Below are 27,669 nucleotides of genomic sequence, written 5' to 3'. Positions count from 1 at the left end.
CTATAGAAAAAGTACAAAGATGCACTGCAGGGCTTGAACAGCAGAATAGAGGACTGCCAATAAGGATTTCTCATAGAGATACAGAGTGAATAAAACTCTTGCAACATCCTTTGCTATACGGATGGTACAGCTCACGTAACATACACCTCTGTGTCTACCAATCTACACTTTCCTTTCGCTCATTTTCTTCCCCACACTCTCTTCCTATTTACATTTTTCTCTCCCTCACATTCCATCCAAACAGTTTTTCTGTACCTATATCCCTCTCTCCCCTCTCTCCTCTCCTCGTTTCTTTCTGTCCTTAGCTAACCCTCTGTTCTTTAATTTTTAATCTCTCTCTTCATCTCCACAGCTCTGTTCAGACACCCTGCAGAATCATCTCTCCATAGACAGTTGAGCCGTCATCCTAATAACAGTCCTATCCCTCCATCTTCTCTTTCTCCACCTCTCCTCTACCCCAGCCAAGATCAAGTCCAAATGTGCACCAACCTTTTTTGCCTGCGCCAATGGAATCCACTGTATAATCGGGCGGTTTCGTTGTAACGGCTTTATCGATTGTCCTGATGGGAGCGACGAGGAGAATTGCAGTGAGTATCCCACAGCGACCACTTCTTATTTCGTAACAACCCAAAGCAATATGCCAAGGCAACTGCACCCTATCATGACCTCATGAAAACCACACTTTCTTTAGTCATTTGTAAATGTTCTTCAGAAGGTCGTGCAACTCTGTTTGACCATGTAATGACTATGTAACAGGACAGCTGAACTGAAATCACATCTATTTTAATGAGTGGTCAAAAAACGATAGACAGTATCTTAAAGCCATGCCTCTACCAAGCCATGCCTCCACCAGGCCATGCCTCCAACCCCTCCGTTACCACATCAGACCATTAAAGGAACACTTCAAGTTCCTCAAGCACCTCACCTCACGAACACCTCAATTAACCAAAGCTGCAAAATGTAAGCATAATCTAGCATGGTTCCTAGAAGAACTCAAGTGACCACTAGTTCTAAGAATGTGTTGTAAGGACTTGCATTTGGGAGTGGGCTCAAATGGCTCCATCTGCTCCTTTTGCTCTTTATTTAGAAAGATCACCTTTGTACCAACCAATCACTCTCCATCATCACCAATACTGTGCCTAGCCTTCAGTACCCCAAGATGACGCAGCTCACAAATCTAATTTAGCCATTAATGGAGCTGTGCTACTTTCGTGTTCTCTGTACTGCGAGTGCCATGCAGTCAGAATCAAACTATACTGTATGTCTCCACTGCATAATTGTCTTCTGGATCTTCTCTGAAGCTATTATTCTGCTCCGTATTCGAACAGAAGCTACATAGTACAAAAAAAACTAAAACAAGGAATCAGAAGTGTTTTTTAATTGTTGTCTAATGTCTCTAATAATAGTATGAGGTAGCTTATTATAATCGAATCAGAAAACATCACGGGCCGGTTTCACAGACATGGATTAAGTCTAGTCTAGGACAAAAAAATCAAGTTCAGTAGAAAATGTCATTGAGCTTGATTACTTCTTTTTGTCCTAGATTAGGCTTAATCTGTGTCTGTGAAACTGGCCCCAAATCTCTTAATCCAGTTGTCATTTACCTTTATTCTGTAGTTATGGTGTTTTTAACCCACTGGTTACATGAACATTTAAATATCTTGATGAATTGCTCTTTAGGATTTTAGGCTAAGAATCTGTATAAACACATTGTGTTAACTGTTATTGGAAAATGGGCTTTAGAAAATCAATGTGATGAATAAGAATATGTATTATTTCTAATCTTTATCAAGACTGCACATTTTTTTACATGACTGTATTGTACTCATCCTCTGATCTCTAACTCCAAAACTGTGTTGTGCTCCTCTTATAGCAGGTAATCCACTAGTGTGCCTGGAGGCCCGCTTCAAATGTCGAAACGGGCGCTGTGTGGACCGTAGCTTCCTGTGTAATGGACAGAACAACTGTCAGGACAATAGTGACGAGGAACATTGCCTCACTACCGCAGGTAAGGAGCTACATAGTTACAAGAAGCTGAACAAATTTCAAATAAACACTAGTTACAAACTAACACGGCTACATGCTAATATTATCACATTCACAAGGCACGTTAGCGTCCAGTAGTGTTTTCTAGGATTCAGCACTTTGTTACTTGCACTTTGTTACTTGCACTTCAGACACACACACACACCTACTTAAACACACAAACACAATCTATGTTCCATCCCTTAGCCGTTTCTCTCTAACTTTGCCGTAAGAGCAGAGCTGCTGTAGGTGACAGATAAGGCACACTATATCCGCTTTAAGCTACCTGAGCTGAGCCCACACTCTCCTCCACCTCTCCTTCTCTCCTCTTTCCACAGAATCCCCCTTCATCTCCTCCACCCCCACGCATCCCCACTTCTCTCCTCCATCTCACCTCCTCTCCCCACACAACCTCCTTTAATTGTCCACCTCTCATCCACCTCCCTCCCGTATATATTGTCTACACCCTCATCGCTTCCTCCTCTTCCTCCTCTCTGGTGAACGTATCTAGTCACTTCTTTGTATCTGCTAGGACATCTTCGGTAGTAGAATGCTATCTATTTGTATTACCTGACTCCGAGGTGTCTGATAATTACATTTGGCCTGCACTCAGCATTTTATCCAGTCCGTTTGTATTCCAGCATTCTTAAGGCCATATGCCACTGTTAGACAGCCTCAGAGGATGGTGGATTTGCTCTATATCTATTTAGTTATTGGGTAATGGGTTTTTGGTGTGGGAAAGTGAAATAGTGGATAATAGTGCAGTGTTAAAATATACAAGTGTCTACAAATGCCTTGGTCCAACCATTGCACATATACTGTAGATATATGAGACAGAGAGCCTGAGGGTCCTAGAGGGATGTGGGAGATACATAGACGTCTATGAGAAATGTTTTACGGGATATCACCAATGCAGAGAGGGCTTGACAAATGGCGTCAAGCCCTCCTCCAGCATCTTTTCTGATGTATTTGTCTTGTCTCACTTGTGCACGTGGGCCTCCCAGTCCTCTTTCTATTCTAGTTAGATACGGTTTGCTCTGTACTGTGATGGGAGTAGTACACAGCATTGTATGAGATCTTCAGTTCCTTGGCAATTTCTCATGTGGAATAGCCTTCATATATCAGAACAAGAAGAAAGTTATTTGTTTCTGGCCATTTTGAGCCTGTGATCGAACACACAATTGCTGATGCTCCAGATATTCAAATAGTCTAAAGAAGGCCAGGTTTATTGTTTCTTTAATCAGCACAACAGTTTTCAGCTGTGCTAACATAGTTGCAAAATGGTTTTCTAATGATCAGTTAGACTTTTAAAATGATAACCTTGCATTAGCAATCACAACATACCATTGGAACACAGGACTGATGGTTGCTGATAGTGGGCATCTGTACGCCTATGTAGATATTCCATTAAAAATCATCAGTTTCCAGCTACAATAGTCATTTACAATATGTCTACACTGTATTTATGATAAATTTTATGTTGTTTTAATGGATAAATAATTAGCTTTCCTATTGAAAACAACGATAGTGTACATGGAAGAAGTGGGAGTGTAATTTAGGAATAGCAAGATGAAGATGGTGAGAACATGAGAGTAGTAGAGAAGAATTGGAACAATTGGAATAAAAAGCATGAAAGGCTAAGGGGAGTTTGAGATGGAAAAGAGAGAGAGGGGTAGTGAAAATGAGAGATTGTGAAGTTGAGATTGAAGAGAGAGGGATAGTGATGAGAGCCAGAGGAGGAGAAGTGAGTTGGGAGAAGTGAGTGAGAAGGATTGTAAATGCGAGAGACAGGGAGAGAAGGAGAGCTGTAGTCAGAAGTTTAGCCGCAAGGCAGAAAGAGAGAGAAAGGCAAAAGACAAAGAGCTATGTAATTCAGGAAGCAGAAATAACATTAAAGCCCATTCTGCAAAAGCAGAGCTTCCTTTTCCTCTCAAATCTGTGTTTAGGTGCTCAGTGTCAGTGCAGGTTCAGGACTGGGCGTGTGTTTGACCCCCCTTCTTCCTCGATACATCAGGAGAAGAGCCAGGGGGCGCAGACTTCCTCTGAAACACACAGTTACATGCACACAAAGACACTGGGGACACTTTGCATAACAAAGCACCAAACATACACTCACATACAGTTGGGAGAATAAGTGTTTGATACACTGACGATTTTGCAGGTTTTCCTACTTACAAAGCATGTTGAGGTCTGTAATTTTGATCATAGGTACACTAACTGTGAGAGATGGAATCTAAAATAAAAATCAAGAAAATCACATTGTATGATTTTTAAATAATTAACTTGCATTTTATTGCATGACATAAGTATTTGATCACCTACCAACCAGTAAGAATTCCGGCTCTCACAGACCTGTTAGTTTTTCTTTAAGAAGTCCTCCTGTTCTCTACTCATTACCTGTATTAACTGCACCTGTTTGAACTTGTTACCTGTATAAAAGACACCTGTCCACACACTCAATCAAACAGACTTCAACCTCTCCACAATGGCCAAGACCAGAGAGCTGTGTAAGGACATCAAGGATAAAATTGTAGACCTGCACAAGGCTGGGATGGGCTACAGGACAATAGGCAAGCAGCTTGGTGAGAAGGCAACAACTGTTGGCGCAATTATTTGAAAATGGAAGAAGTTCAAGATGACGGTCAATCTCCCTCGGTCTGGGGCTCCATGCAAGATCTCACCTCGTGGGGCATCAATGATCATGAGGAAGGTGAGGGATCAGCCCAGAACTACACGGCAGGACCTGGTCAATGACCTGAAGAGAGCTGGGACCACAGTCTCAAAGAAAACCATTAGTAACACACTATGCCGTCATGGATTAAAATCCTGCAGCGCACGCAAGGTCCCGCTGCTCAAGCCAGCGCATGTCCAGGCCCGTCTGATGTTTGCCAATGACCATCTGGATGATCCATAGGAGGAATGGGAGAAGGTCATGTGGTCTGATGAGACACAAATAGAGCTTTTTGGTCTAAACTCCACTTGCCGTATTTGGAGGAAGAAGAAGGATGAGTACAACCCCAAGAACACCATCCCAACTGTGAAGCATGGAGGTGGAAACATCATTCTTTGGGGATGCTTTTCTGCAAAGGGGACAGGACGACTGCATTGTATTGAGGGGAGGATGGATGGGGCCATGTATCGCGAGATATTGGCCAACAACCTCCTTCCATCAGTAAGAGCATTGAAGATAGGTCGTGGCTGGGTCTTCCGGCGACCCGAAACACACAGCCAGGGCAACTAAGGAGTGGCTACATAAGAAGCATCTCAAGGTCCAGGATTGGCCTAGCCAGTCTCCAGACCTGAACCCAATAGAAAATCTTTGGAGGGAGCCAAAATCCCTGCTGCAGTGTGTGCAAACATGGTCAAGAACTACAGAAAACGTATGATCTCTGTAATTGCAAACCAAGGTTTCTGTACCAAATATTCTACATGCTTTATAAGTGGGAAAACCTGCAAAATCAGCAGTGTATTAAATACTTGTTCTCCCCACTGTACATACCAGTGCTGAGTGATTTGTTGTTTTAGAGGTTATTAAGGTATAATTATTTTAATTAATTACTTTTTGATTTGATTAATTTTATTTTATTGGTTCTGCCCATTACTGCTGTGCTTATTATAGAATATATTCACATTACTTTAATAAAGTAAATGCTTAGACACAACTATCTTTTTATTCATTAACTTTGTTATTTCCTTCAAGTCTTTCATCACTTAATTTAATTTTACATTCACATTTTAGTCTTTTAGCACAGCGACTTTCAGTAATTGCATAGATTTTTAAAGTGCTAGGTGAAACAACCTAACAGTTTAGTAGTAAGTGCAACACCATACAAATAATATAAATCAAAAATAATATCGATAGTTGGATATCTATAGTTTTTCAAAGCAGAAAAGTTATAGTTTCAAGTAGTAAGTCCTAAATAAATAAACAAATCATGAATGGGTTGTTTATGTGCTGAATTATATTAGAGAGTTTATTGCTTTATGAAACTACAAATCCCAAACTCCCCACCTTCCCTATTCATTTTTAATTGGAATCAAACTCTCCACCCATTCTTTCTGACATTCTCTGTGGTGAACTATTAATAAAAATATTATCAATTGCTTTTAAAAAGCATATGAAGGAAAACAATTGTTTTTCTTTAACTTGTAAGGTTTTCTCTATTTATTGACTTTTGAAGGGATTTCTAATCTTTAAATGATGGCTTCACTATAGATATATATTTTTGAAATCTATTTAGCTTTTGGAAGTCAACATTTCTATTGAATAACTGAGTGGTTGCTTCCTAAGCCATTGAAAGGACAGAGCGTATAAGTCTTCTGTGTTGCAGTGTGAGCTGCTTGATCCAAGTCAGTGAATAAAGTATTCCCTGCAAGGTGGAAAGTTGGAGTGTCTTTTCTAAACGAGCAGTATTATTAATTCACAGAATAGGGAAAGTTAGATATGCTACGAAAGGATATACTTTCAAAGTACAGCCATTGTATTGTCTCAGTAGACTTATGACAAAGTGTATTATTCAAATTAGGTTTTTTGAGTTTGACAGAGATTCAGTGACAACAGCGAGTGGGTTTGGTGAGGGAAACAAATCAAATTAAAATGTTAACTTAGTAATGCTTGTATCATAGGGAATGTTTCAACTAGTTTTGGGATTCTGATGACATGACATGATTTGTCTGATCACCAACATTAACAGCTTTTGTTTTGGCATGCTTTGTGTATGTGTGTGTGTCTTCGTGTTCGTGTGTGTTTGCATGCAGGCACACACATACTGTAGCAGACTTTAAAACAGATCAGAAGTCACAACTAAATGTTAAAAAACATTATTTTTTTTCAGTTTTTGAACACTGAACAACATAAAGATTTTCAACTTGAGTTTGCCATAAATTATTTACTTTCCAAACAATATTCAGGAATTCAGAAATACATTGGGGATTACCATAGTGTTTTGAGGTAAAGTATAAAACACAAAGGCTTTGAAAACGTCTGCATTATTGCTCACATTCTCATTCACTTTGTAACAAAGCTCTTTTCATGTCCTCAGTCCCAAACCTTACTCCTCTTTCCTCATCCAAGGAGCATTTCAATACAGACACAAGTTTGTTGGGCACATTTACATGTAATTTACATTCACATCACAACAAAACTTATTTATAACCAACTTTCCTCCTCAAGGGTATCCTGCAGCAATACTTGAAGTGAACAAAACCTTGGCAACTTCCTTGGTTTACTACTTCTGCTAACAGATACATACACATCCAGACAGTTTTGAGGCCTGGTGATCAGTAGACTGATTTAGTTTAATCTACATATGTGTGAACTAGAAACAGTGATGTAAGACAGAGGGAGAACTGGGTTATTTGTGGAACTACATTATCGATGTTAATAGGGATTTCATTGTGAAATAGTTCTGTATTTTTGCACATGATAATTTAATGATTTTAACTTTAATTTGCCAGGACAGAATAACCAAAACAAAAAAACACTTTCAGACACAGAAATTCAACAACATTTTCAAAGAATCGTATCTACAACACATAGAAATAATGACCTATTCACCCGAACAGTTATCAGGACAACATTTTTATTTTAATAACATTTAAATGTGTAGATGCACTTTTTAATTATGATATTGTTTTGGTTTTTTATATAGGTGACTTGTTTTTACCCAGGTTTTCTCCTCAATGTCATGTTATAACATTTGTGATTAGAGCCCTTTTACAAGCAACAGCTCCAAGTGGACTTGATGACAAGATATGTGTTTTCCCAAGAATACAATGCCATTCTGATTCTTATAACAGTATTCCCTCAACCAGGAAGTGTAGATTTGAATCCTTAGGCGCCGGAAAGTGCATCCTCTCAGGCCTTCTACCCAAACAGCACCCAAGCTGCCACAGAGTTGCCTGATGAGTCAAGACAACCACATTCAATTACTAACCCCCAAAACTGGTCAATTGGACAGGCTTTCGCAAGACTCTGGGCTACATGGTCCAGTAATTGTACAATGATATAGAAGTACCATGGTGGTACATTTTTGTCAGAGCAGGAAAAACTGAAACTCTCTCATTTCATGTTCTTGTTGCTTCAGTAAGCACACAACTGTCACAACATGTATTTGATCACATTACAGTCCCTTTCACCAACCCCATCAGTGTAATCAGTGGCCTACAGGTCCATAGAGGACTGTCCGACAGCCAATTACAACCAAGCAGAGCCACAGAGAGAGAGAGCGAGAGAGATGGAGAAGGAGCAGGAAGGCAGGAAGGCAGGCTGACATACTGCATTAGCTTGCTATGAGACTAGCTTGTCAGCACACGAACAGCCCTGCTGGAAATCACTGATTAAAGACCATCCCACTGGTTGAACAGTTATAAGTATGGGAGAACTGTGCTTGTGTGTGTGTGTGTGTGTGTGTGTGTGTTTGTGTGTGTGTGCGTGCATGCATGTCCTTGTGCCTGTGTATGTTAAGTTTAACCTACAGATTATTGTGTTCTGGTGGCTTAGTCTATATGTTTGGTCGGTTCATTATTTTCAACTGACAATTACCAAAGTTAGTGTTTTGGTGTTGACATCATGAAACTCAGGAGAAACTGCATGGTACAAAAATGTATCTGCCGTTATTCAGGTTTTCTCTCTAAGAACACTTTGAAGCCAAGAAGTTGGGTTTAAAAGTTTGTGACACACCATTTTCTTTCTTACCTCTTAGTAAAATTCCCGACAGCCTCTTTGAACTCCAGAGAAGCACTATATCTACAGTGTAATCTGCTGCTCTGTACGTATTTAAAGTTCTTCCTCTGTGTGAGAAGAGATCCATTGCTGCTTTGCGTAGTCATAATGCCTGAATCCATGAGCATATACAGTGGGGAGAACAAGTATTTGATACACTACCGAATTTGCAGGTTTATCTGTATAAAAGACACCTGTCCACACACTCAATCAAACAGACTCCAACCTCTCCACAATGGCCTAGACCAGAGAGCTGTGTAAGGACGTCAGGGATACAATTGTAGACCTGCACAAGGCTGGGATGGGTTACAGGACAATAGGCAAGCAGCTTGGTGAGAAGGCAACAACTGTTGGCGCAATTATTTGAAAATGGAAGAAGTTCAAGATGACAGTCAGTCTCCCTCGGTCTGGTGCTCCATGCAAGATTTCACCTCGTGGGGCATCAATGGTCATGAGGAAGGTGAGGGATCAGCCCAGAACTACATGGAAAGACCTGGTCAATGACCTGAAGAGAGCTGGGACCAAAGGTCTCAAGGAAATCCATTAGTAACACACTACACTAAAGCTTTTTGGTCTAAACTCAACTCGCCGTGTTTGTAGGAAGAAGAAGGATGAGTATGACCCCAAGAACATCATCCCAACCGTGAAGCATGGAGGAGGAAACATCATTCTTTGGGGATGCTTTTCTGCAAAGGGGACAGGACGACTGCACCGTATTGAGGGGAGGATGGATGGGGCCATGTATCGCGAGATCTTGGCCAACAACCTCCTTCCCTCAGTAAGAGCATTGAAGATGGGTCATGGCTGGGTCTTCCAGCATGACAACGACCCAAAACACACAGTCTGGATTTTTGTTTTAGATTCCATCACTCACTGTTGAAGAGTACCTATGATAAAAGTGACAGACTTCTACATGCTAAGTGGGAAAACCTGCAAAATCACCAGTATATCAAATACTTGTTCTCCACACTATTTCAGCTGATTAAAAAACGGTAATAGCTATATGGATTATACACTGTTGATATGTAACACAAATGTATACCATACTACAACCCAGTTACCAAAAAGGTTGGGACACTGCGTGAAATGGAAATAAAAACCGAATACAAAGATCTGCAAAACATTTAAACCATTATGTTCAATAGAAAATAATACAAAGACGACATATCAAATGCCAAAACTGAAGAAAAATAATATATTCCTTGAAATAAATAGGCCCACTTTGAATTTGATGCCAGCAACATGTTTCAAAAAGCTGGGACCGGGGCAATAAAAGACTGGGAAAGTTGTGTAATACAAAAAACATCCCACAACTAATTAGGTTAATTGGCAACAGGTCAGTAACCTGATTTGGTATAATATCCTTAAAAGACTCAGAGAATCCAGAGAAATCTCTATACGCAACGGACGAGGGCAAAAACCAATATTGGATGGCTGTGATCTTCAGGCCCTCAGGCGGCAATGCATTAAAATCAGACGAGATTCTGTAGTGGACATCACTGCATGCACTGACAAACACTTCCAAAAACCATTGTTTTGTTTGTCGTTGCATCCACAAATTCAAGTTAAAACTCTACCATGCTAAGAAGAAAGCCGATATAAAGAAGATCCAGAAACACCTCGGCGTTCTCTGGGCCCAAGCTCATTTAACATGGTCTGAGGCAAAGTAGAAAACTGTCCTGTGGCCTGACAAATCTTTTTGAGAAATTATTTTGGATGCCGCATCCTCTGGGCTAAAGAGAAAAAGGACCATCCGGCTTGTTCTCAGGGCACAGTTTAGAAATACCATGTCTGTGATGTTATGGGGGTGCTTTAGTGCAGATGTGGATGCTGAACAATAAATACAAGATTTGGAGAAACATGCTACCATCCAGACAACATATTTTTCGGGGAAGACAACGCCACACCACATTCTGCATGTATTACAACAGCATGGCTCCGTAGTAAAGAAGTCATGGTGCTTAACTGGCCTGCATGCAGTCCAGACCTGTCACCCACCGAAAACATTTGGCGCATTATGAAACAAAAAATACGACAAAGGAGTCCCTGAACTGTTGAGCAGCTGAAATCCTATATCAAGCAAGAATGGGGGGGGCAAAATCACTTTCTCCTCAATTCCAAAATGCTTACAGAGTGTTGTTAAAAGAAGAGGACATGCAACACAGAGGGAAACATGCCCCTGTCCCAACTTTTTTTAAACATGTTGCTGGCATTAAATTCAAAACGGCTATGTATTTTTCCAAAAACAATAAAATTTCTCTCGTTCAACATTTGATATGTTGTCTTTGGACTTTCAATTAAATATAGGGATTAAATGGTTTGCCCATCGTTGCATTCTGTTTTTACTTGCATTTTATGCAGCATCCCGATTTCTGGGGAAACTGGGTTGTATTCGCGTCCATATGAAACTACATAATGGCCTTCAGTCACCCTGATATACACACTGTGTAGAAAATGTCAGCGTGATTACAGGTTCCTGGGCTGTATTCACCATTGGTGGCATCCCTCTACTTTAAGAAGCATCTCAGATGCCATACGCCCATAGATTTCTGCTGGAGTTTAGGCTAGAAAATAGGCTCAGTAGTTTAAAATGACAAGTTAATCCAATGACTTTTTTTTAGGTGTGTGTGTTTGGGTGTGTGTGTTTGTGTGTGGGGTGGGGGTCTTTCTGTACCATCGAGAGCAGGGGAAGAGAGGGAGCATGAAATGGTGGAAGGGAATATAATGGCAGTGGTTGGGCAGTGAAATGGAGTGGTGCTAGTTCATCAGAGCCCACACTCAGTGGGCAGACCAGCATAGAGGAGGTTGGTCACAGTATTAGAAGTTCAACTAGGGTAAACTTTTAGTGTGTGGGTGTGTGTCATTATAGCAGACTCAGACATTTGATTCTGTAATGAATTTATTTTTCTCGGGTACATCTAACCTTATTTTGTCACCATGACTATAGTGGTCAGCTGACAACATGCATCAACGGACTTCCAGAATTCCAGTCAGAACAAAAGCTCTGCTTTTCTTAATACCCAAAGGCTCTCCTCTCTGGTGTGTGTACTGTATGTGAGTGTGTGCGCGTGTGGGTGTGTGTGCGGGTGTGCATGCATGTGTGGAGCCTGCTCTTCCTGTAGCCACTATCCATTATCTATGTGTTTGAATAAGGCTCAGTAATGGACTTACATAACATTCCATCATCTAGCCCTCACACTCTGTTCACAATACTAGCTCTCTTGCCAGAGTAAGAGTACAGGCTAACATTTGTTTTGTTTAACATGTTGCTTTCAGCCTTAACAATATTACGTATAAATGTTGAGGGAACAGAATTCTGTTTTATCTATTGATGAGCCATTTTCAGTCTGACTAGGAGTTAGGCTGACTGTTCAATTCCGTTTCACCTACTGAAGCTTTGTTCCATCAAAATATATCTCTGATGACTAAAGGTTAATTATTTCTATTGCTGGCGAAACAGTAGCAATTGTGCCCTACAAGATTTATTCACCCAGTCTCTATGTAAAGGCTGATGTGACTATTCCTCACTAAGTTGGCAATCTACTCTGGTGGAGGGTTAGCTTCTTGCAATTGCTTGTAACCTGAATTAATTCAACTCCTCGCTATATGGGCTCCTCTCATTCTGTAGCCATTTCCACGACACTACTGTGGGATTTCCATTTAGCTGCATTGTGCTTATTTTCTGTCAGTGAGTGGATAATGTCTTTGTTGAAAAGTGCAGGGTCTTTCACTGTAACCTCTCTCCCCATTCTCTGCCTGTACCTTGATTTCTCTCTCTCTACCTTTCCCTCCCTCTTTTCTTTTTCTTTCCTGAATTGAACCTTACCATGAACATTCCACTAGACTATTAGAATGTCAAAACACTGCTGCATACTTGGAAATCGCACCTAGGAGATGTTCCAATAACTTTTATGGTCAAACATTTAAAATTTAAAGGAGTAGATAACAATTTTAATTAGTAGATAAAAAGTAGAAAAAAGTTTGGCTACATGACTCTTGGGCAGCGGGGTTGATGATGAACGTGTGAGAAGTTGACCTACTCTGAGAGGTGGTGATGTGCTCAGAAACCTATTTAATTTCACCAGAGCGCTATTTTGATCATATCATTACTTCACCTGGGTGACATGCTTAATGCGCTCATCCATAAGCTGCCTAGAGAAGTGGAAAGCTAGGGAAGGTTATAAAGGGCACCACAACTCAAAGACCTGTTCATCACCGGGAGTTAATGCCAGAGCTTTTGCACAAGCTGATTAGCGATAGCTACCAGGCTATACGACAACTTACTCAATGGTGAAATCTAAGAGCTTTTTTCTGTCAATGGGTAACGAGTGTGACGTCTGACACAGAGTTTTGTAATGTGTCTTCTCGAAGCGCTTATATTCCCTGAAAGCCAATGCCAGAGTATGTGCAACTGAAATTTAAACTGCGACAGGGTTATTTTATTAATGTTGAAATCTAAGAGCTTTTATTGGACAATGAGTAAAGAGCGTCACTTCTGACAGTTTTGTAATTTGTCATTTCAAAGCACTTACCTTCACCTTTGACTTTGGCCATTTTTTTACTGGTCTAGAGCAGACTCTAATCTTCCCTAATTGGTTTTGTGTCTATAAGGATATTTTTTAATGGGGTCGTAACTGTAGTGCCATGAATAAGCTGCCTGCAGTGGATTCAGTAAAAAGCCAAGGTCTCAGGCTCCATTCTGTTATGAGAAATACGTTACCATCTGTCAATTATCTACAGCAATATGTCTCAACCTATCCACTTCCAAGGACCAAATCTTGGCCAGGGCAACACCTTGAACCATTCCTCATGTTCTGCAAACCATTCCAGAAAAATGTGCGGTGCAAGAGGGCGTATTATCCTGCTCAAAGAGACCACTGCCATCAGGCAACTCTCCCTACCTGCCTGTCGTCTTCCCACAGTGCATCCTGGTGCCATCACTTCTCCAAGAAGATGGCGCACAGTTACACGGCCATCCACGCGATGTAAAAGAAAATGGGACTCATTTGGGGACCAGGCGACATTCCTCCACTGCTCCAAGGTCCAGTTTCGACTCTCGGATGCCTATTGTAGGTGCTTTCAACAGTGGACACGGGTCATCATGGGCACTCTGACTGGTGTGCGGCTACGCAGCCCCATACGCAGCAGGGTGTGATGCACTGTGTGTTATGACACATTCCTCCCATAACGAGAGTTAAAATGTTCTATGCCACAGTAGACCTTATGTCGGTTTGGTCCAGAGAGGATAGCATTCATAGCCCTCGCACATCGATGACCGTTGGGCGCCCAACACCCTGTCACCGGTTTGTGGTTTGTCCCTCCTTAGACCACTGTCAGTAGGTACTCACCACTGCTGACTGGAAGCACCCCACAAGCCTTGTCGTTTCAGAGGTGCTCTCACCCAGTTGTTTGGCCATAACGATATGGGCCTTGTCCAAGTCGCTCATGTCTTTATTTCTCCCCATTTCTACTGCATTCAACACATTGACTGTGAAAATATATTGTTGTTGTTCAATTACCATTGAATCTACCCTGACCTTTACATGTGTCCTTGTTAGGAGATGATCAATGTTATTCGATTCACCTGTGAGTTCGATTCACCGATTCACCTGTGAGAATGTTTTGGCTCATTAGTGTGTCTGCGTATATAAAAACCCGATTCCAAAAAAGTACATGTACAGTGTACAAATTGTGAGTAAAAAAGGAATGGAATAATTTACAAATCTCAAACTTATATTTAATTCACAATAGAATATAGATAACATATCAAATGTTGAAAGTGAGAAATTTTGTAATGTCATGCCAAATATTGGCTCATTTTCGATTTCATGAGAGCTACACATTCTAAAAGTTGGGACAGGTTGCAGTAAGAGGCCGGAAAAGTTAAATGTACAGATAAGGAACAGCTGGAGGACCAATTTGCAACTTATTATGTCAATTAGCAACATGATTGGGTATAAAAAGAGCCTCTCAGAGTGGCAGTGTCTCTCAGAAGTCAAGATGGGCAGAGGAACACCAATTCCCCCAATGCTGCGGCAACAAAATAGTGGAGCAATATCAGAAAGGAGTTTCTCAGAGAAAAATTGCAAAGAGTTTGAATTTATCATCATCTACAGTGCATAATATCATCCAAAGATTCAGAGAATCTGGAACAATCTCTGTGCGTAAGGGTCAAGGCCAGAAAATCATACTGGATGCCTGTGATCTTCGGGCCCTCAGACGGCACTGCATAACATACAGGAATGATACTATAATGGAAATCACAACATGGGCTCAAGAATACTTCCAGAAAACATTGTCGGTGAACAATCCACCGTGCCATTCGCCGTTGCTGGCTAAAACTCTATAGGTCAAAAAATAAGCCATATCTTAACAGGATCCAGAAGCGCAGGCGTTTTCTCTGGGCCAAGGATCATTTAAAATGGTCTGTGGCAAAGTGGAAAAGTGTTCTGTGGTCAGACGAATCAAAATTTGAAGTTAATTTTGGAAAACTGGGACGCCATGTCATCTGGACTAAAGAGGACAAGGACAACCCAAGTTGTTATCAGCGCTCAGTTCAGAAGCCTGCATCTCTGATGGTATGGGGTTGCATGAGTGCATGTGGTATGGGCAGCCTACACATCTGGAAAGGCACCATCAATGCTGACAGTTATATCCAAGTTCTAGAACAACATATGCTCCCATCCAGACGTTGTCTCTTTCAGGGAAGACCTTGCATTTTCCATCATGACAATGCCAGACCACATACTGCATCAATTACAATGTCATGGCTGCATAGAAGAAGGATCCGGGTACTGAAATGGCCAGCCTGCAGTCCAGATCTTTCACCCATAGAAAACATTTGGCGCATCGTAAAGAGGAAGCATTGAGGAAGCAGAGGATGAGGGCTCAGAGGTGGACTCGTCCATCACCCGGGCTGAAGTCACCGAGGTGGTTAAGAAACTCCTCGGTGGCAAGGCACCGGGGGTGGATGAGATCCGCCCTGAGTACCTCAAGTCTCTGGATGTTGTGGGGCTGTCTTGGTTGACACGCCTGTGCAACATCGCGTGGCAGTCGGGGACAGTGCCTCTGGGATGGCAGACCGGGGTGGTGGTCCCTCTTTATAAGAAGGGGGACCGGAGGGTGTGTTCCAACTATAGGGGGATCACACTTCTCAGCCTCCCCGGGAAAGTCTATGCCAGGGTTCTGGAGAGGAGAATACGGCCGATAGTAGAACCTCGGATTCAGGAGGAACAGTGTGGTTTTCGTCCAGGCCGTGGAACACTGGACCAACTCTATACCCTCTACAGGGTGATGGAGGGTTCATGGGAGTTTGCCCAACCAGTCCACATGTGTTTTGTGGATTTGGAGAAGGCATTCGACTGTGTCCCTCGCGGCATCCTGTGGAGGGTGCTTCGGGAATATGGGGTCCTGGGTCCTTTGCTAAGGGCTGTCAGGTCCCTGTACGACCGAAGCAGGAGCTTGGTCCGCATTGCCGGCAGTAAGTCAGACTTGTTCCCTGTGCATGTTGGACTCCGGCAGGGCTGCCCTTTGTCACCGGTTCTGTTCGTAATTTTTATGGACAGAATTTCTAGGCGCAGCCAGGGGCCGGAGGGTGTCAGGTTTGGGGACCACACGATTTCGTCTCTGCTCTTTGCGGATGATGTTGTCGTGTTGGCCCCTTCAAGCCAGGACCTTCAGCATGCACTTGGACGGTTTGCAGCCGAGTGTGAAGCGGTGGGGATGAAAATCAGTACCTCCAAATCCGAGGCCATGGTCCTCAGTCGGAAAAGGGTGGCTTGCCCACTTCAGGTTGGTGGAGAGTGCCTGCCTCAAGTGGAGGAGTTTAAGTATCTAGGGGTCCTGTTCACGAGTGAGGGAAGGATGGAACGGGAGATTGACAGACGGATCGGTGCAGCTTCTGCAGTAATGCGGTCGATGTATCGGTCTGTCGTGGTGAAGAAAGAGCTGAGCCGCAAGGCGAAGCTCTCGATTTACCGGTCAATCTACGTTCCTACTCTCACCTATGGTCATGAGCTTTGGGTCATGACCGAAAGGACAAGATCCCGGATACAGGCGGCTGAAATGAGCTTTCTCCGCAGGGTGGCTGGGCGATCCCTTAGAGATAGGGTGAGAAGCTCGGTCACCCGGGAGGAGCTCAGAGTAGAGCCGCTGCTCCTCCACATCGAGAGGGGTCAGCTGAGGTGGCTTGGGCATCTGTTTCGGATGCCTCCGCAACGCCTTCCTGGGAAGGTGTTCCGGTCCCGTCCCACCGGGAAGAGACCCCGGGGAAGACCTAGGACACGCTGGAGGGACTATGTCTCCCGGCTGGCCTGGGAACGCCTCGGTGTCCCCCCGGAAGAGCTGGAGGAAGTGTCTGGGGAGAGGGAAGTCTGGGCATCCCTGCTTAGACTGCTGCCCCCGCGACCCGGCCCCGGATAAGCGGAAGATGATGCGATGCGGTAAAGAGGAAGGTGCGACAAAGAAGACCTAAGACAGTTGAGCAACTAGAAGCCTGTATTAGTCAAGAATGGGACAACATTCCTATTCATAAACTTGAGCAACTTGTCTCCTCAGTCCCCAGACGTTTGCAGTCTGTTATAAAAAGAAGAGGGGATGCCACACAGTGGTAAACATGGCCTTGTCCCAACTTTTTTGAGATGTGTTGATGCCATGAAATTTAAAATCAACTTATTTTTCCCTTCAAGTGATACATTTTCTCAGTTTAAACATTTGATATGTCATCTATGTTGTATTCTGAATAAAATATTGAAATTTGAAACTTCCACATCATTGCATTCTGTTTTTATTCACAATTGTACAGTGTCTCAAATTTTTTGGAATCGGGTTTGCATATACATAGACTAATAACAGTTGGGAGTATTATTGGCATTATTATCCCATTTTAAGTTCAGTCCAGTTTGACATTATACTTTCTGTTGACATGATTTTCAACTTAAATTGAATGGGATTGTCTTCCATATCTGGTGAACCATTTAGAAATAAATGGAGGTTTGTACATAACGTACCATGTGTATTTGAATAATTAGCTTAACAGCAGTCTCTCATTAGGCAGGTGTGTTTTTTTTGCATCGTTAATGCTTGAACAGGACAGCTGTCAATGTCTAATGTTGATTCTAGGCTTTGCATTTGTATTTAGCTTTGGTTGATATCTGACAATACGAGGACAAAATAGGTGTAAATGTAAGTCAAGCTTATTAATGATGCATATTAATAGGACTAAATAAATCCGAGACATATGCAAAACGTTAGGAGTGTTGAAGAGTGAATTGAAACAAACTGGACCTGAAGATAGTACATGCCTGGCAGATCTTCACCAGGGAAAATGTCTGTGGGATACATACTTCAGGCATTCCTTGAACGCAAAGGATTTGTAATCAACTAAAGATCATTGCATTATTTAGGATTGTTAAATCCAATTACCTTTGGTTCCGTTTCAGTTTTTATATTATTTCTGCGGCCTGTAAATAATGGACAGGGAATCGATTGGGCCTTTTGCCACAAGCGGATTAGAGTTGATCTCCTCCCGGTTCCCCAGACAGGCATACCTGAAGTTAGATACATCGATTTTAAATCACAGATTGGACGGCTGCTGAACATGAAATTCACTTTTTAAATCTGTTCTTTATACTCTGCTGTGAACCTGCACCGTTTTGGCTCATCACATTGAGTATTTATGTGGGTTGGTTTGCTGCTTTCTTGTCCAAGGCTCACTTCAAAGAAAGATCAAAATCTCAATATTAACAAGCTGTTTTCAATCCCTATCACATAGTTCAAAATCTGTCAATCATATGGTGTTTTAATTTGTGTCCCTTCACCATTTGAATGTTATTATCTGCTTGGCCTGGCTGACCATGAGGTAAACACAGAGATACCCCTGAATTTACTAAGTTGCCGCTTCCTGGGTAAATGCCTTCAACAACTGGTTGCACATTGATGGAAACATCCATTCAGGTTTCAGACCATGCACAGTAGCGAGGCATTATCCTCCTAGACATTGAGCAGCCCTGGTATAGATAAATAAAAAAACAATTAAAAATCTACCTCTTGATATTGAGCTTGATCGTCTGCTCAAAATATTAGAGATATCTAACCAACCGTGACTTCCGTTTAACCAAGGTATACATATTAGGCTACACCCATGGTAATCTCCTTTCAAATTTCAACATGGGAAACGTCAGACAAAGCACAAACAGCATTTGATCAAATGTTGTTGATCTTAATAAATTAGCCGATGGCAATAATAAATTGCTGCATGCCTGAAAATACCAATTTCTACTATTAATGGCCATCTCCACAATTAATACCCGTCTCCGCTATTAACACTTATCCCTGCTATTAATACACATCTATTAATACCCATCTCCACTATTAATACACATCTATTAATACCCATCTCCACTATTAATACACATCTATTAATACCTATCTCCACTATTACTACCCATCTCCACTATTAATACACATATATTAATACCCATCTCCACTATTAATACACATCGATTAATACCCATCTCCACTATTAATACACATCTATTAATACCTATCTCCACTATTACTACCCATCTCCACTATTAATACACATATATTAATACCCATCTCCACTATTAATACACATCGATTAATACCCATCTCCACTATTAATACACATATATTAATACCCATCTCCACTATTAATACACATCGATTAATACCCATCTCCACTATTACTACCCATCTCCACTATTAATACACATATATTAATACCCATCTCCACTATTAATACACATCGATTAATACCCATCTCCACTATTACTACCCATCCCCACTATTAATACACATCTATTAATACCCATCTCCACTATTAATACTTATTTCCACTATATATACACATCTCCACTATATATACACATCTCCACTATATATACACATCTCCACTATATATACACATCTCCACTATTAATACACATCTCCACTATATATACACATCTCCACTATTAATACACATCTCCACTATATATACACATATCCACTATATATACACATCTCCACTATTAATACACATCTCCACTATATATACACATCTCCACTATTAATACACATCTCCACTATATATACACATCTCCACTATTAATACACATCTCCACTATATATACACATCTCCACTATATATACACATCTCCACTATATATACACATCTCCACTATATATACACATCTCCACTATTAATACACATCTCCACTATATATACACATCTCCACTATATATACACATCTCCACTATTAATACACATCTCCACTATATATACACATCTCCACTATTAATACACATCTCCACTATATATACACATCTCCACTATTAATACACATCTCCACTATATATACACATCTCCACTATATATACACATCTCCACTATTAATACACATCTCCACTATATATACACATCTCCACTATATATACACATCTCCACTATATATACACATCTCCACTATTAATACACATCTCCACTATTAATACACATCTCCACTATATATACACATCTCCACTATTAATACACATCTCCACTATATATACACATCTCCACTATATATACACATCTCCACTATATATACACATCTCCACTATTAATACACATCTCCACTATATATACACATCTCCACTATTAATACACATCTCCACTATATATACACATCTCCACTAGCAATGATGAATTTTGAATCAACTAAAGAGGTGATGAAAACTGCCTGGAACCAATAGTTTCTTTCCCCGATGCACAATGAGGAGGATGGTTTGAGAGGTCAAAAACAAGGATCACATTTAGAGAATTGGATATTGTTGGTTACATTTTAGGTCAGCAAGTCTCCAAAACTAATATTCAATAACACTTCCATGTCAACAGGCTATTTCAGTGTCTTGCTTGAAAAAAAAGTCAAGGTATAAACGTCATCACAGGGAGTTTACTGAACTTGTTAGGATGAATAGCATCATCAAGTTAGTCAAGTACCAGGAGATTTTAAAGAACAATCTGTCTCCATCTCTCTCAGGTGTCTCCCTGTCTGCCTCTCAGGTGTCTCCCTGTCTGCCTCTCAGGTGTCTCCCTGTCTGCCTCTCAGGTGTCTCCCTGTCTGCCTCTCAGGTGTCTCCCTGTCTGCCTCTCAGGTGTCTCCCTGTCTGCCTCTCAGGTGTCTCCCTGTCTGCCTCTCAGGTGTCTCCCTGTCTGCCTCTCAGGTGTCTCCCTGTCTGCCTCTAAAACTGAGTCCTTGTTTGATCTTCCTGCAAGACAATGATCAAAATCATTCCTTCAGGTCCATAAAAAAACGACATATTAACCACGGAGTCAAACATTTTAACGGCATTCTCCCTTTCCCCTTACCTACACCTGCCTGAAAACCTGTGACAGGTTGCTATATTTTTGGTTTAGTACGATTAATGTCAAAACAGCCTCTATCCACTACAAACTTGTGTGTTTCGTGTTCAGGTTTTGCTCAAACTCATGATGAAGAGCGACTTCCACAGAGTGGCTCTGGGTTAAATAAATACATAAAATTTAGTCATGTGACCTAGCACAGCCTAGCCTAGCTGGCTAGCTTGCGGCTTCATAACTGGATCACTGACTACAAAGCTATGGACGTATTTGGATGGCTCAGAGGTATTCTGCCGATTAGGTTTCAGGTTAGGTGTTACGGCTAAGTTAAATTTAGGCGTAAACATTATTTAGGTTAAGGTTAGAGTGAGAGTTAGGTTTAGGGCTACTGGATAGGGAACATGGATTTCTGGGTTTCTGTCCTCAGAAGGATAGAAAAGAAACATTATGAGGGAAAGATAAGGTATTTGAGAGAGTAAAGAGAAAAGATGTGGGAGGGAGCGTGTAGGCGGCCTGGGTGAGTGTACGTTTATCTGAAGAGTAAGGATTGTTACAGGGTTTTTTCATAACATTTTCTGGACAGGTTTAAAAGCTGTTTGTTCTTTTTATCTATACAGCTAGTTCTATATTCCTATACAGTATTCATCCCTCCAGTCAGAAATTGGGAGAAAAGCTGTGTGCAAACTGACTCACTCACTCCTCTGCTTCTCCCTCATCGACAATGAAAAACAGTATTATTATTTTGTTTCCATCCCCTACAATACATTAAAAAAATGTACAACAGTATTTAACGTATTACTTGTGATATAAAATGTTAATCACTTGATAGCCTTAAATAAACACACACAAATCTTACATTCTTATTAATGGGTCCAGAAAATGTTATGAGAAAACCCTGTAACAATCCTTACTCTTCAGATAAACGTACACTCACCCATGTTTGACATTAGAAGCCTGAGTGTGTCTGTTCTCAGTCTCCATACTACACTCCCCGCTTCTCCTCTCTGCTCCCCTCTATACCACACTCCCCACTTCTCTTCCTCTCTGCTCCTCCCTACACAACCCTCCCCACTTCTCCTCTCTGCTCCTCTCCACATTACTCTCCTTTATACTCCACCCTAGCCCCAACAACCCCCTGCTCCTCTCCACTCCATTCTCCCCTCTGCTCCTCCCTCCTCTCTGCTCGTCTCCACCCTCTTCTGCTGTTCATCCTTCACCTTCTGCCCCTCTCCTCTAGCACTCTCACGATCGCTCTTGTTCACACAGAAAACCTGTGTACCACGGTTGAAATGGTAATTCGGCTCTGCTTCTGCGGTGGTTTATGTTTGTATCTTCTCTTTCAATCTCTTTCCTTTGTCTTTGTTCTCTTGTGTCTCTATAGGGTTCTATGGACTCAGACATGCCAGAGGCATGGACACAGACATTCTCAGAGAGAGTGTTCTCTAAATATATGTCACCTATGTGTCACTATCTCTTTCTCTCCTGAGCAATGCTGTACAGTGGTGGTATGGCTGAGCTGTTGTGAGGTTGTGCTGTGGTGTGGCTATGCTGTGCTGTAGTGTGACTGTTTTGTGGTGAGGCTGTTCTGTTCTGTGGTGAGGCTGTTCTGTTCTGTGGTGAGGCTATTCTGTTCTGTGGTGAGGCTGTTCTGTGGTGAGGCTGTTCTGTTCTGTGGTGAGGCTGTTCTGTTCTGTGGTGAGGCTGTTCTGTGGTAAGGCTATTCTGTTCTGTGGTAAGGCTGTTCTGTTTTGTGGTGAGGCTGTTCTGTTCTGTGGTAAGGCTATTCTGTTCTGTGGTAAGGCTGTTCTGTTTTGTGGTGAGGCTGTTCTGTTCTGTGGTAAGCCTGTTCTGTTCTGCGTTGAGGCTGTTTTGTTCTGCGTTGAGGTTGTTCTGTTCTGTTGTGAGGCTGTGATTTGGTCAAGCTGTTCTGTTCTGTTGTGAGGCTGTAATTTGGTGAGGCTGTTCTGTTCTGTTGTGAGGCTGTAATTTGTTCTGAGACTGAGACTGTTCCTTACTGTGCTGTGGTTGTGTTGAAGTTTGAGAAAACTGTAAGTGTCTTCCTTTAGTACAGATGGTGTGATTATGCAGATGGTCTGAAACATATGGATGGTGAGAATGGTGCAATTTAGGAGTGACTGTGGTCTGGAGTTTTGCTGGTGTTTGGAGTTTCTATGAGTGTATGCAAAACTGCATGCACGGCTTTTTGTGGTGTAATATCCCATGAAAAAACAGTCATCAATAAGAGAGGTGTGTGTGTGTATATGTGTCACTGTTGGATGAACTGTATGTGTGTTTCTTAAGATACATAAAGCAGTGTAGCTGTTTGTGTCTCTGTGTGTGTTTGTGTTGCGAGATGCAGAGCCATCAATAAAAGTGAAAGCGATGCAGCTGTGTGTGTGTTGATAGGCTGCCTGTCAGTTATTGATTAAGTGCAACCTGTCCCAGTTCTCACGCTTTTGCAGATAATTCTGACATAGACTGAGGTGTAAGGAGCAGAAAGGGAGAGGTAGGATCGGCATGAAAACAAAAATACTGAAGGGGAGGGAGAAAAATAATTCTTGCTTTACATTTAACTTTTATTTTAGTAGAGCAATGAACAGTTATGAGTGCATATTGAGTGCATACTGTCAGACTATTGTCATACTTTTTTATTAGCCACCATATGCAGCACCCTATGTTACTGACATAGGTTAGCTAGCTAGCTCTACATCATTCTGGCAAACAGTTGTCATAGCTTGTTTAATAAAGTTGTAAAGAGGCTGCCTCAAATAGAGGCAGGAGGCAGCTACTTCATGGAAACCCAGGGTGTTAGCTTAATCAAGTCCAATTGTATTTAAATAGCAAAATTCTTACATAAAATACATGTCAAATTGTTTACCAGGTAAAAATAATAAAAATAGTTTCTGTATAATATCATGTTCTAATGTCAATTAACAGTAACATGAGATTCAGACCTGGTCCACTTCATAGATGAAAGTTCTGTGTCTTGTTGGATTTCAGCAGTTACATATAGGGGAAAAATAATCTGCGGTCGAGTCAAGGGAGAGAAACATTCAGTTTATTGGAATTGCCGCATAGTTGTCTTCACAAAGGTTCCATATATCACATTCCATATGACTACCTTGAACAATGTGTTTAAATTCTATGAGCTACAGTACACACCACCACAACAACCCCATGCCCAGTGGTTAATTACACAGTCACAGCCTTTGACAGAACATGTCTTCCTGAGAGAAAATCTAAACACAGACATTCTCTTGTTCCTTTACTTCTCTCAATGAGCTTAATTGTAACAAAACATACATTGATGCAGTAATGATACAATCAGAATACTACAATCTGATAACTATAAAAACAATATTCTATAAATGATAAAAATCACTTTCTGTTTAATGGAATATTTTTACCTAGATTAATTTGTGTGTGAAATTACTCTTTCCCTTGAGTCGTTCCTAAAGGCCCATGGACTATTTTTTACAAAAAAATTATTCACATCTGTCCCATCCTGGAATTAGCATTATTAGCACTTTCCAAATTCATGAAGTGAAAGTGTACATCTCAAGCCCAAACACTGCATTGCAAGCAGAAACCTATTCCTAAAAGCTTTTCAACTATGACTAGAGGTGTTTTTTACTCAAAGAACCTATACTTGTTATATTCTTCGAAATAATGTTTTCATCTATGCTATATAGACTATCTTTCAAAAGTTTGGGATCACTTAGACATTTCCTTGTTTTCCATACATGAAATTAATTTGAATAGGAAATACAGCAAAATGAACAGGAAATACAGTCATTGTCAATTAATTGCTCCATTTGCAGCAATTACAGCCTTTCAGACCTTTGGCATTCTAGTTGTTATTTTGTTGAGGTAATCTGAAGAGATTTTTGCCCCAAGCTTCCTGAAGCACTTCCCACAAGTTAGGTTGGCTTGATGGGCACTTCTTACGTACAGTGAGGACATTTTTTTTTATCCCCTGCTGATTTGGTACGTTAACCCACTGACAAAGAAATTATCAGTCTATAATTTTAATGGTAGCTTTATTTGAACAGTGAGAGACAGAATAACAAAAAAAATTCCAGAAAACGCCTGTCAAAAATTTAAACACATTTATTTGCATTTTAATGAGTGAAATAAGTATTTAACCCCTCTGCAAAACATGACTTAGTACTTGGTGGCAAAACCCTTGTTGGCAATCACAGAGGTCAGATGTTTCTTGTAGTTGGCCACCAGGTTTGTACACATCTCAGGAGGGATTTTGCCCCACTCCTCTTTGCAGATCTTCTCCAAGTCATTAAGGTTTTGAGGCTGACATTAGGCAACTCAAACCTTCAGCTCCCTCCCCAGATTTTCTATGGTATTAAAGTGTAGAGACTGGCTAGGCCACTCGAGGATCTAATGTGCTTCTTTTTGAGCCACTCCTTTGTTGCCTTGGCCATGTGTTTTGGGTCATTGCCATTCTGGAATACCCATCCATGACCCATTTTCAATGCCCTGGCTGAGGAAAGGAGGTTCTCACCCAAGATTTGACAGTACATGGCCCCGTCCATCGTCCCTTTGATGTAGTGAAGTTGTCCTTTCCCCTTAGCAGAAAAACACCCCCGAAGCATAATGTTTCCCCCTCCATGTTTGACGGTGGGGATGGTGTTCTTGGGGTCAGAGGCAGCATTCCTCCTCATCCAAACACAGCAAGTCGAGTTGATGCCAAAGAGCAAAATTTTGGTCTCATCTGACCACAACACTTTCACCCAGTTCTCCTCTGAATCATTCAGATGTTCCTTGGCAAACTTCAGACGGGCCTGTACATGTGCTTTCCTGAGCAGGTAGACCTTGCGGGCGCTGCAGGATTTCAGTCCTTCACGGCATAGTGTGTTACCAATTGTTTTCTTAGTGACTATGGTCCCAGATCATATGGTCCCAGATCACATGCCTTGAGATAATTGACAAGATCCTCACATGTAGTTCTGGGCTGATTCCTCACCGTTCTCATGATCATTGCAACTCTACAAGGTGAGATCTTGCATGAAGCTCCAGATCGAGGGAGATTGACAGTTCTTTTGTGTTTCTTCCCTTTGTGAATCACGCCAACTGTTGTCACCTTACCAAGCTGCTGGGCGATGTAGCCCATTCCAGGCTTGTGTAGGTCTACAATCTTGTCCCTGACATCCTTGGACAGCTCTTTGGTCTTGGCCATGGTAGAGAGTTTGGAATCTGATTGATTGATTGCTTCTGTGGACAGGTGTCTTTTATACAGGTAATAAACTGAAATTAGGAGCACTCCTTTAAGAGTGTTCTCCTAATCCCAGCTTGTTACCTGTATAAAAGACACCTGAGAGCCAGAAAAATCTATCTGATTGAAAGGGGATCAAATACTTATTTCACTCATTAAAATGTAAATAAATATAACATTTTTGAAATGTGTTTTTCTGGATTTCTTTGTTGTTATTCTGTCTCTCACTGTTCAAATAGACCTACCATTAAAATGATTGACTGATCATTTCTTTGTCAGTGGGCAAATGTACAAAATCAGCAGGGGATCAAATATTTTTTTCCCTCACAGTACCATGCAGTCAAGCTTCTCCCACAACAGCTCAACTGGGTTGAGATCTGTTGACACTGGGCTGGTCACTCCATTATAGACAGAATACCAGCTGACTGCTTCTTCCCTAAATACTTCTTGCATTGTTTGGAACTTTGCTTTGGGTCATTGTCCTGTTGTAGGAGGAAATTGGCTCCAATCAAGCGCCATCCAGAGGGTCTGGCATGGCGTTGCAAAATGGACTGATGTGATGGTAATTCCATCGATCGACACTCTTAAATAAGGAAGTACAGAGACGAAATTCTCCAAGCACAAGTTAACCATTTTAATATTATTTGCAAATAAGAGAGACGCGTCAAACGCTTACCAACATAATCGTCCGAGGAGTCTCTAACGCAATACAGGTCATTCCACAGTATTTATTACAATATATAGGGGTGTGGTCAGTTGTTGCCCATGTGTCCTAGGTCAATAAAACACATTCCCTTTGTTCTGTTACTACCTGAGCTTCACACAAAGGACAAGCTCTCCTTCCCATAGGTAACTTATTCAATCCTAAGATTTCTTACAGCATCTGGACAGACAACAGATGCCCCCTAGGAAAATACCAGATCCCCCACATTCCTTTTCTAATTTGAATAAGGGGCTCTCAGTCCTTTAATCAGTGAGATAACCTTCTTTCTTCAAGATCCCTTTAACCCTATATGAATCTCCCTCTTCACTATCACCAAAGCACCCCCAGACCATCACTTTTCCTCCATCATGCTTAACAGATGGCGCCAAACACTCTTTTTATTTGGTCCGCATCTCACAAATGTGCTTCTTTATTATCCGAACAACTCAAACATAGATTTGTCTGTCCATAAAAAAAAAATCTATCTTCCTCTGTCCTGTGTCTGTGTTCTTTTGCCCATCTTATATTATTATTTGCCAGTCTGACATATGTGTTTTTCTTTGCAACTCTGCCTAGAAGGCCAGCATCTTCTACTGTAGTTGCCTCTTCATTGTTGAAGTTGAGACTGATGTTTTGTGGATGCT

General features: G+C 41.4%; 1 protein-coding gene across 2 annotated transcripts in view; it reads left to right on the top strand.

Moving 5' to 3' along the window:
* The window catches only part of ldlrad3 (low density lipoprotein receptor class A domain containing 3), a 128,272-nt gene that overhangs the window by 78,699 nt on the left and 21,904 nt on the right, over window positions 1-27,669 (top strand). For both annotated transcript variants that reach the window (XM_010883675.3, XM_020040583.2), the window contains 2 exons: window positions 462-587; window positions 1,874-2,008. In XM_010883675.3, coding sequence (XP_010881977.2) covers window positions 462-587; window positions 1,874-2,008 — 261 coding nt within the window. The remainder of the gene's footprint in view (window positions 1-461; window positions 588-1,873; window positions 2,009-27,669) is intronic.

The sequence above is a fragment of the Esox lucius genome, chromosome 19, assembly GCF_011004845.1.
Source record: "Esox lucius isolate fEsoLuc1 chromosome 19, fEsoLuc1.pri, whole genome shotgun sequence".
Classification (NCBI taxonomy): Eukaryota; Metazoa; Chordata; class Actinopteri; order Esociformes; family Esocidae; genus Esox; species Esox lucius.
This window is presented reverse-complemented; position numbering and strand designations above follow the sequence as displayed.